Raw genomic sequence first — 11783 nt, 5'->3', positions numbered from 1 at the left:
CCCTGCGTATGCAAATCTTTTTGACGTCATTTTACCTTCATACTACTGCTGCTTTCACAGACGAGCAAAAGAACGAGAGCAAAGCTATGTCCGTGTTTGAGTGTGTGTAGCTACATGTGTAGTGAACGGTGACGAGTCTGAGGCTGTTACGCTTTATTGTATGAAACTAGCTTTGGTCAGCTTTTTATAGGCACTGCACTGGAGGTAGTCGGGCCCAGTTTTAGCGTTTACAGTCATGTCTTTATCGAGCAGTTTGAAGGAATGGATTATAATAAAATATTTCTAGTTTATTAAATTATTTTTTCACATTTTTTGTTTCCATATACTTAATTCTCTCTGTGGAGTTGAATACCTCAGTGTAAGTTAGTATGATATCTTCCCATTGTCCTCAGAGAACAATCGCTGATGTAAACAGACCAGTGTCACGTGCAAGATTGAGCCAGAGATGCTGCTATGCTTATCTTGTGTCATGCGATTGTCCACAGCTATGTTCTTAAAGTTGAATTATAAAATGTTTCTTTGGTTTTGCTTTGAGAGTTTACGACATTATTTTTATTTTATACAATAAGCAAGCGGAAGTGATAATAAAGCTGTTATTTTTGTGCCTACCTGAACATAAAAGCACAAAACAACATTCTCTCTAGGAATTAATTGCGTAATAATTGTTCAACCTGCACTGCGGGACTTTGTCGACATCTAGTGTCCTTTTTTTTTTTTTTTTTTTTTTTTAAATATCGGTCTTGGTTTATTGTTTATGGGAATAAAACGATGGATTGGGTTTAGATGCTTTCAAGTTTTTTTGGAAAGAAACAAATCCTCACCACAACAGATCTGCAATAGGCCTAATACTTGTGCTGCTACCAGTAAAAGTACAAATTAACCGTGGACTGATTTGTTTTTATCTTAAAAAACATTTGAATTAAAAGCTTATGCATAAATGCAATAGTTTAGGTTGCTAAATAAATAAATACTTAGCAAATGATTTAAAATGATATACTACTACTAATAATAATCTCATCTTTTAACAGGACATTGTGTAATTATGAAAACACAAGACAGTAATTAGTATCAAAACCAACACATCACTGCTTGTAACAATTATTTTAATACTCAGTGTTCCTCACACAGGAAATAAGGGGGTGGGTTTGTTCAACCCCTGCACAGAGAGTTACCCCAAACAAATGATAACAATAAGAACACAAACTACATGCACACACACCCGTCCGCTCACACACTCACATAACAGCCATACTCACTGGTGGACAGTCAAAAAAATACTGCCTACTACCAGGTTTAACATTTCAGCACAACTAATTTAAAACCCTCCAGTGTGCGTGTCTCAGCACCATTCAGTCCGCCAAAAGAACATCCTGTATTTCTTGCACAAGTGTAACGTCATTAAGGATCTCATCACACGTCTCTTTCCATGTGCCCTGACATGACCGTGTCCTTCACAATGCTCTCTGTGGTGACGCATGGTCAGATCTGGTGTATACATACTGTTTCTTTCTCTTCAGTTGAATTGTTCAGTAGGTGGAGGAAGAATGTCACTTTAAGGAGGTAAGGAAGTGTCTTGTCTGGTACATTAAAAAAACAGGTAGTACATGTTTGCTTTTTATTGCCAATTGTTACAAAAACCCTAATTTTCCAATTTTTGTCCTTCTCTTCTCAAGATGCTCCTTACAGGAGCTGACATTGTTTTGAGGAGAACAGAGGCTTTTCAGATGAGTTTATGACGAAAGGGGGAAGTAAATGGTTTTCACTTGAAACACTCTTGAACAGAATGAGTGGAATAGGGACTTACTCATCCAGTTTTAGTCAGATGGACATGCACAGTAACAAGCACTTTCCACGAATAGGGTACAAAAGCTTAACCTTCAAAAAATGTTGACCACAGGGGGACAAACTAATTATTACATTAAGTGTTTTATTCATTTCCTGTAAGATCTGCAACTATGCTACCAAAATTTGGGACATACACACTCCTGCGCAAAAGTTTGGGCCAGTACTTTTTTTTTTTTTTTTTTAATTAATTAAAGAAATTTATACTTTAATTCAGCAAGGATGCATTAAGTTGATCAAAAGGGACAGTAAATACTTTTACATTGTTAAAAAAGTTCTTTTGAAATATTAAGCAACACAACTGTTTCTAACATTAATGTTTCGGAATCAGCATTTTAGAATGATTTCTGAAGGATCATGTGACACTGAAGACTGGAGTAACGACTGCTCAAAATTCAGCTTTGCCTCACATGAATAAATTACATTTTAAAACAAATGTATATAAAAACTATTATTTTTAATTTGTAATATATTATTTCACAATATTACTGTTTATACTCTATTTTATCAAATAAATGCAGCCTTGGTGAACATAAGACACTTCATTCAAGAACATAAAAAATCTTTCCAAACCCCAAATTTTTAACATTAGTGTAGAATTGATTTAGAATCACTAAATAGGGTTTATATAGAGTTTACCTGGTTCATTTAATTTTGTTATTTTTCCTTGCAATAAACAGCTAAATAACTAGACAAAATATATAAAAAAATAAAAAAGAAGAAAAAAGTGTTGCTAATGGGGCTATCAATAGGGGCAGATACGGTGAGTTGTAGTTACTTCCCATGCACTTATCTCCCATAAATTAAAGACAAATATTATTTTTTCTTTAATACCAAAGGTAACAGTTGAAAGTTGAGCTGGTCAAATTTAATTTGAGAACATGCAATTAAATTTTTGGCTTGTGAAATGTGTATTACATCATGCAGGGTTGTACACAAAATGTGAGACAGATAAATAGAATATACATATATAGGATATATATATATATAATGTGTATATGTATAATTTAGCATTATATTTGTTGGATACATCCAAAAGTTCGAGGCTTCTGAGGTGGGAAGGGCCAAAATTCCCATTTTAAGTGGAATACAAACATCTGAAGTTTTCTTTTTTTTTTTAATTAGCTGCTTTTCGTGACCAAAAACATGAGATTTATGCCTCTAATGCTTTAAAAAAAAAGTGTACCCTATCCTTGGAAAGTGCCAAGTACTTCCACACATGGAGAGAAAGCATCTGCTCATGTTTCTTTTCACGTTTGGACTGCTCTCACATTCTGATTAGGTCATGCAGAGAGTAGTTTGAGATGTAGTCTGTTTTTTTTGTTTGTTATTTTCAAAAAAAGAAAAATATAAAATTCTTGTGGTACACCTATTTTTATATTGTATCAATATATTACAATGAATGCAACTCGCAAAAGAGCTCCCTGTGTCATTGCAATTAACTGCATACACAATTCTCCTGAATGTAAACACAGAAAGCATCGCTGAACTTTATAATGTACACACTGGAGGGGGAAAAAATGGCGTTTTTTTTCCAGGCCAAAAAACAGGTTGTACCCATGGAGACCATGATGAAGAAGAAGAGGCGAGAGAGACTGGCCCTATGATAACAGAGATATGGACAAACAAGGAAGGTCACAGACCTACAGTAGTTAGACTGCCCTCTCCTGCTCACTACAGGCCACTGTTTAACCAACCGATCGCAGCCATTATGAGGCCCATTAAACACGCAGAGAATGAGTCATTGAGGACAGGCTGAGATAAACAAATCAAGGTCATTTATCTCTTAACCTGTCCAGAAGGCGGCTGTCTAGCTACTGCAGAGGGCAGCTTTTCCATTAGAGCTGCCAGAGAGCATGGTCTGATGGGATCACGGGGCAAACTGTGGGGAAACCTCTTATGACGGCCACAGAGTGCTGGTTCAGTGTGCATCAGCCCGGACGGTGGGGGACAGAAGTCTTTCTATGAGAAATGTTGTCCGCATAGAGTGGCCTTTTGGTGTTGTCCGCACAGGGGGACGGTGTTGTCCTGGCTCTGGCCTTCCATGTCCATGTCGAGAAGGTTTTTATGGACAACACCCGCTCCAGCGCTCACTCCGCTGTCACTTGAGCCCAGTGGACTGTCGCAGCTGCTACCTGGAGACGAACTGAGCGTCTGGGACAGAGATGATAGTTTCCAGGGGTCCGGACGTGCCCGAGCTGGGGTGGGTCGGGGGCGAGGCGCGAACTCAAGGGTTTTGGGACGCTCAAGTGTGCCTGTTTGGCTGTCTGGCTCTGGCACGGGGATGGGGATGGGAGGAGGAGGTTTGCGCCGATTGGCTGAGGGATAGACCATGGATGGGTCAGGCAGGCGTGGAATGTCAAGAGTTTCATGAGAACCTGGAGGAGAACATATGAACGACATGAAGGACTCTTCAAGTCAAATTAGAATTCACAAACAAGATATTAGCCCATATGATTATATCATATTTTATCCAAAAATCAAGACATATGAAAGATTGTATTTTCTTACTGAGGCTTACATTTAATACCATTAAGATTTTTTGCACTCACTGTGACTGTGATTTTCATAAAGCACATTTAAAAAATATATATTTAAAATTTCTTTACCTTAATGTGAAAATATTACATTAATGGCAATCACTACTGAGCATACAAAAAGTTAGGACAAATATTACTTGTTATGTTATATAATATATATATATATATTATATTTTAAGCAACATATTATAAATAATAATAATAATAATAATCTTATTGATCTTCGTGAGAAACACTATTAAGATTAAACTTACACATCATGGAAGTATCATGGAAAAATGACAGTTAAATATGGAATCATGCAAGTTACGATTAAATATAAGATTATGATAAGATATGAATGTAAATGTTTCGACAGAGATTCACCCAATACCAAATAGCATTTCAAGTCAAATGTTGTACCTGTATATGGTGTAATGGTTGGGGCTTGTGCGGGTGGGAAGGGCATACTCCCATCAGAGGGGGTGCGCCGATGCCCAATGACCGTCTGCGCTCGAGGACGGATGGCCCCATCAGAGGGTGTGCGGCGGTGCCCGCGGTTTAATGCCATAGCTGCAGAGACATGGGTGGGTGTGAGGGACTGATTGGGCTCTCGTTTGAAGCTCTCCGCCCTCAGGTCCAGCAGAGGGTTTAATGACACCGCGGGAGAGACCACCGGGTGAGCACTACTAGGGTTCGGGGCAAAGTCATCAGGATCAGAGGGCAACAGGGACTTGGTGGAGTTGCAGTCAGAGAGGTAGGACAAAGAGAGGAGGGTAACGGAAGGAGACGGGTCCATGCGGGGCAGGCTGGAGTCCTGATGGCGGTTGTGGGACAGGGAGAGTGACAGTGTGCGGCTGGGTGGAGAGGTGCTGCGTCTGAATCGGCCCGTGCACTGAAACAAACCCTCCTTCTTCTTCCTCTGCTCCTCTCGCAGGTCCTGCTCATCTTGACTCATCTGAACACACATGAATGAATAACGTCACATTGTTTAACAATAAGGTCAAATAATAATATAATATATAGCAATAAATATAAAAAACAAAATGAGAATTACTACAAAAAAATCAAAAGAACACATTTTAGTAGTGTGAAAAATATTTTCTTAGTGCGAAATAAATATTCTATTTTATTTTGCAGTGAAATGTGAGCTGAACATGTTTTTTTTGTAACATTCACTTAAAATAAATCTCATTCTCATTATTTTAAAGAAAGAAAATATGAAAGTATTAGCAGTATATAAAAATGTAATTACTCTCATATGATAGCCCAAATAATTCTAATTATTTCATAGTTACTTAACGATTATACTTTTTGTGAAACTATTGTTTATTTAAATATTAAATGACAAATATTAATTCACTTAAGTATTACAAGTAAATGTTAAATGTAACTTACTATTATAATAACAATAAATTATGCATAATTACATGCAAGTAACCCTAAGCCAAACCCTAACCATATAGTAAGTACATGTAGTTAATTAATACTCAGTACTGTAACAAGCACACCTTAAAGGGATAGTTCACCCAAAAATGAAAATTATTTGATTAATTACTCACCCTCATGTTGTTCCAAACCCGTAAGACCTTTGTTCATCTTCGGAACACAAATTAAGATATTTTTGATAAAATCCGAAAGCTCTCTGACCCTCCATATAGAGCAATGCAACTGAAATGTTCCTGGACCCAGAAAAGTAGTAAGGACATCGGCAAAACAGTCCATGTGACATCAGTGGTTCAACCGCTATTTTACGAAGCTATGAGAATACTTTTTGTGCGCAAAGAAAACAAAAATAACGACTTTATTCAACAATTCTTCTCCTCCAAATTGTCTTCCGCCATTATCGAGAGTACCTCATGTAAACAACGTAGAAAACGCGATAATAGAAAACGTAGAAAACGTTGTTGTTTTTTTGCACACAAAAAGTATTCTCGTAGCTTTGTAAAACTGCGGTTGAAGCACTGATGTCACATGGACCATTTAAACGATGTCCTTACTACCTTTCTGGCTCTGGGAACATTTCAGTTGCATTGCACTCTATGGGGGTTTAGAAAGCTCTTGGATTTCATCAAAAATATCTTAATTTGATTTCCGAAGATGAACGAAGGTCTTACGTTTTTGGAACGACATGAGGGTGAGTAATTAATTATTAACAGAATTTTCATTTTTGGGTGAACTATCCCTTTAAAATAAAGTGTAACTTTTAAATGTATAATAATTACAAAGTAATGTAATGTAGTCTTGCTTATGATAACACATTCATTAAAAATGTACTGAAAAAACACTACTCAACCCTCCTATTAAGCCGCTTTTCTTTTGTTCCTTACTTTTCTTTTCCACTTTCCCAGTCTCTCATAATGTGTACCTGCTGTCGTCCCAGCTGGAAGATGTCAGAGCCCAGGCCCACAGCGGCCAGTATGGAGGTACAGCCCAGCAGCAGCAGGTCACTTTTTTTCCTCTGGCTGCAGCGCCGAACTGAATCCTGTGAGCCTGTTCCCGGCCCTACACCCGCTGACCCTAAACCCACCTCCTCCATCGCTCCATTACTGCCCAGCTCAGGAGCCAGACGTCCTGGGGAACTGTCATCAAACTCACAGTGCTCCTCTACACAGAAGGGTAGTGAATTAATCATGAATAAAGAGAAACAGATCGTAAATGTCCTATAATTTCAGTTGATATCTGTTTGATGTACTTACTGTGTTGGGTCATAATGTTCAAATCAGTGGCAGGTTCATTATATGTCTATAAGCAGAATAGGACTCAGACTCACCCATTTCATTTAGGCTTGAGAATCCAGCTGTCATAGGAGCATGTTTTGGGGACTTCCCCAGATTTGGAGCACTGGAGGACAACACCTTACCCTCGCCAAGTGACTTTAACCTTACAAAAAGGGGAGCAGCTTGATTACATTTCAATTAAAAATCAAATGTAGTTATACAAATTGTATAATATAAATATACAAATATTAATGTTTTATTAAAATCAAAAATAGAAACTGTATTATTTAATGGACCCAAGCTAACATGAACAAACAGTTGTAATTTTTTTTAACAAAGAATAATAACTTCTGTAACAAATGTAGCTACTGCTCATTGTTAATGTTAATGCATGCAACTAAGGTTAACTAATGAGACCTTATTGTAAAGTGTTACCTATTGGTCTTTATAATTCTTTTGCAGTTTAATGTTTGAAACATGCTTCCTTTATAATTTTTTTTTGTGTATTGCTTTATTGTACAGTATTTAAATGTTCAGGTCTTTTTGTTATAAGCAAAAGTTATTAAACCTGTTATACTGTATTATGTCAACACTTTTTGCAACTTTTTTCAATATTGTGATAATACTGTATACTGTGATAAATGCTTTGGCAGTTATCACAACATGAAAATTTGATACTGTCACATGCCTTATATGTGTATATATATATTTACTGTATATATATATTCCCCCTAGAGTCATTAAGAAAATGCATACAAAATTTTGGCACAAAAATATTAATATAACAATAATAATAAATAATAAAAAAGCATTATATGTGGACTTCTACATCAAATAAATAAAATAAATAAAAAATAACTAGTTACATAAATAAAAAAAATACAACTCCTTTAAAGGTATATATTTTTTGGTCTACTTGTCCTCTCCACCGACTCTCTCGCGCTGATGTGTGGAGCTGGGCCCCCATGTTCGGCCCTTCTTCTTGGTCCCTAGGTCTTCTTTCTTACACACTGCCGTCCGGCCCCACGTCTTCCTTCCATCACTGGGCGTCACTAGACCACACAGCAATACAAACACATTTCAGAAAATATTCAATTTATCTTTGTTTTTGCATACTACATATTGCTACCTAACACAGCATAAAGTATGGACTGCATAGAAACACAAGTATGTAAGCTAAGACAGTCTCAATGCACTTCACAGACACATTCAACTCTTTTAAGTGGTATTGATTCTTAGCACACGGCAATGCAGGCGTACTTCAATATGTAATAAGCTACACCAGCAATGTACTCTGGTTCTTATTTATTCTCCTATATAAAACCCAATGTTCGGCCCTTCTTCTTGGTCCCTAGGTCTTCTTTCTTACACACTGCCGTCCGGCCCCACGTCTTCCTTCCATCACTGGGCGTCACTAGACCACACAGCAATACAAACACATTTCAGAAAATATTCAATTTATCTTTGTTTTTGCATACTACATATTGCTACCTAACACAGCATAAAGTATGGACTGCATAGAAACACAAGTATGTAAGCTAAGACAGTCTCAATGCACTTCACAGACACATTCAACTCTTTTAAGTGGTATTGATTCTTAGCACACGGCAATGCAGGCGTACTTCAATATGTAATAAGCTACACCAGTAATGTACTCTGATTCTTATTTATTCTCCTATATAAAACCCAAACATTCACACACTGACTTACGGCGTATGGCTCTGAGGCGAGGCATGACCCCTGGGCTGGCTGGAGGAGTGGTGCTTTCACTACCCTGACCTTTCCTCTTGTCCACGCTGGGTGACGCTTGCACCGTGATCTTATGTTCAAAACCTAAAACAGACAGATGCTGTCATGGACTTACAGAATAGGATTCTACATAGAATTAAATAGACTTTAAGGATATATTGGCTGGACTCTTCAGATTCCAGTTTGTTTTCATACCCTTGTATGATAAAACATTTTACTGGACAATAACACAAATTTTGATTAGGGGGGAAAAATTCCTTTTATTATAAATTAACATAATGCAATGCTGGTCAAAAGTTTGGAATAATTAAAATTATACTAAAGAAGTCTCTAATGCTCAGCAAGGCTCCAATTATTTGATTAAAATAAAGTAGAACCAGCAATGTTGTGAAATATTATTACAATTTAAAATAACTGTTTTCTATTGAAATATATTTTATGATGTAATTTATTCCTGTGATGCAAAGCTGAGTTACTCCAGTCTTAAGTGTCACAGGATCCTTCAGAAATCATTCTAATATGCTGATTTGGCACTCAATTATTAACAGTTATTACTGGTTCTTAATTATTAATAATGGTTCTAATTATTATAAAAAAAGCATATTATCAAAGTTCAAAACAGTTGTGCTGATTTTTTAAATGGAAACCATGTTTTTTTCAAGATTCTTTTTTGAATATTAGGTTCAAAAGAACAGAATTTATTTAAAATATATCAATCTTTAGTAACATTATAAATGTCTTTACTGTCACTTTTGATCAATTAAATGCATCCTTGCAGAATTAAGACATTGATTGATTAGTTTCCACAAAATGCTGGGCAGCAGATACAATAAAAATGTTTCTTTAGCAGCAAATCAGCTTATCAGAATGATTTCTGAAGGATCTCGTGCTGCTGAAAACTCAGCTTTGCCGTCGCAGGAATAAATTACATCATAAAATATATTCAAATAGACAACAGCTGTTCTAAATAGTATTTCAATTTTACAATATATCTATTTTGACTGTATTCAGATCGCACCACAAACATATAAATGCAGCCTCAAAAGAACAGCATTAAACAATGGTAATTCTTCCAAATTTTTGACCGCTAGTATATGTTCCCATTCCACCCACCAGATGGCAGACTGATGCAGTTGCTGTCCCTGCCAAGTTTGAGCAGTCTGCTCTTTTTGAAGTGGCCTTTGCGTTTTTTCACATGTGGTTTCTCTTGATACATCTGATGGATGATGATGTTGAGCTCGATCCTTCAGAAATCATTCTAATATGCTGATTTGGCACTCAATTATTAACAGTTATTACTGGTTCTTAATTATTAATAATGGTTCTAATTATTATAAAAAAAAGCAGCATTTATTTGAAATAAAAGCTTTTGTAACATTAAATGTCTTTACTGTCACTTTTGATCAATTAAATGCATCCTTGCAGAATTAAGGCATTGATTGATTAGTTTCCACAAAATGCTGGGCAGCAGATACAATAAAAATGTTTCTTGAGCAGCAAATCAGCTTATCAGAATGATTTCTGAAGGATCACGTGCTGCTGAAAACTCAGCTTTGCCGTCGCAGGAATAAATTACATCATAAAATATATTCAAATAGACAACAGCTGTTCTAAATAGTATTTCAATTTAGAATATCTATTTTGACTGTATTCAGATCGCACCACAAACATATAAATGCAGCCTCAAAAGAACAGCATTAAACAATGGTAATTCTTCCAAATTTTTGACCGCTAGTATATGTTCCCATTCCACCCACCAGATGGCAGACTGATGCAGTTGCTGTCCCTGCCAAGTTTGAGCAGTCTGCTCTTTTTGAAGTGGCCTTTGCGTTTTTTCACATGTGGTTTCTCTTGATACATCTGATGGATGATGATGTTGAGCTCTCTCTCCACAATGTCGATCTCCCTCTCGGCTAACTCCTGCTCACGCCTCCTCAGATGCTCCTCTTGCTCCCTCTGCTCCTCGGCTGCCCGCGCCAGAGCTTCCTCCCAGGATCGCAACTCCTAATGAACAGGCGATTATTTAGACCACTAATCCACTAAGCCTACAAGTTATTGCTTATAATATTGTTGCTTGTGTAATTTCCCTAAGTGTAGCGGATTAGATTTTCCCACGCATTAGGCTCTCTTTGCCGCCTGTTGTCAGAGGTGGAAAGTAACGAATTACATTTACTCGCGTTATTGTAATTGAGTAGTTTTTTGTGTACTTCTACTTTTTGAAGTATTTTTTTTTAATCTGTAATTTTACTTTTACTTAAGTATATTTAGTTTGAAGTATTGTACTTCGCTACATTTTAAAACACATTAATTACGGAGTAAAAAAAAATAAAAAATCGCTCCCTGGAAACTACTGCAGTAAATAATGGGCAGGAGAGCAAACTGGCGCTAAAATCACAAGACAGATGCAGACGGACAAAACAGGCATTAGTGGAGCAGACACAGCTGAAAACGAAACCCCGTCGTATTCTGCTGAAGTTGAACTCGAAGGAAATGAAGTGAACCCCTGGCCATATTTATGCTCTATTATGCAGTGTAAGCTGTGTTTGCCTAGGGAGACCAAACTAGCAGCTTATAAAATCTCGACATCAACCCTTCGCAAGCATGTATAGGTAAGGTAAATACTTGCATCGTTGCATTGGTGGTTAAAATGACGCTTTGACAGTTTAGCAAGAGGTTTTGCACAAATTAGCCAAAAAGACAGTGGTGCGGAGTGTGCGATATATCGTCTGCAATAATATCGTAATTGTTGTTTTAACAATGTGCGATTTGACATTATCAGTATTTTGCCAAAAACCAAACAAAACACTCCTACAGAGTGCCGTGAAGTCTAGTAGATTAGACTAGTGCGCGCGCATTTAGAGTGCGTTCTTTCACTGCGTGATTCAGTCTGTTAAAATGCATTTAGAATGATCACAAAATTTAAGATATAGGGACAGAAAATGTATAGCCTATA

General features: G+C 36.9%; 1 protein-coding gene across 1 annotated transcript; it reads right to left on the bottom strand.

Annotated features, from left to right (window-relative positions):
- Positions 1-2448: 2448 nt before the first annotated feature.
- LOC107668271 (mitogen-activated protein kinase kinase kinase 10-like) lies at positions 2449-10832 on the bottom strand. Its single transcript, XM_016460092.1, has 9 exons — positions 10706-10832; positions 9944-10061; positions 8792-8914; positions 8411-8495; positions 7998-8048; positions 7135-7244; positions 6730-6968; positions 4785-5319; positions 2449-4220 (listed from the first exon to the last, which is right to left on the bottom strand). Exons 2-9 carry the CDS (start codon positions 10044-10046, stop codon positions 3805-3807), a joined length of 1662 nt encoding a protein of 553 aa, XP_016315578.1. The 5' UTR covers positions 10047-10061; positions 10706-10832; the 3' UTR covers positions 2449-3804.
- Between the last annotated feature and the right edge of the window lie 951 nt (positions 10833-11783).

The sequence above is a fragment of the Sinocyclocheilus anshuiensis genome, unplaced genomic scaffold (genome assembly GCF_001515605.1).
Source record: "Sinocyclocheilus anshuiensis isolate Anshui unplaced genomic scaffold, SAMN03320099.WGS_v1.1 scaffold9769, whole genome shotgun sequence".
Classification (NCBI taxonomy): Eukaryota; Metazoa; Chordata; class Actinopteri; order Cypriniformes; family Cyprinidae; genus Sinocyclocheilus; species Sinocyclocheilus anshuiensis.
Note: the sequence above shows the minus strand (reverse complement) of the source record. Positions and strands in the feature narration are given on the sequence as shown.

Coding starts and splice junctions, on each gene's coding strand:
- LOC107668271 (XM_016460092.1), bottom strand. CDS start 10,046: ATGTATCAAGAGAAACCACATGTGAAAAAACGCAAAGGCCACTTCAAA. Junction 8,496..8,791: donor TCGCCTCAGAGCCATACGCC/GTAAGTCAGTGT, acceptor TGTGTGGTCTAG/TGACGCCCAGTGATGGAAGG. Junction 6,969..7,134: donor CTCAAGCCTAAATGAAATGG/GTGAGTCTGAGT, acceptor CCTTCTGTGTAG/AGGAGCACTGTGAGTTTGAT.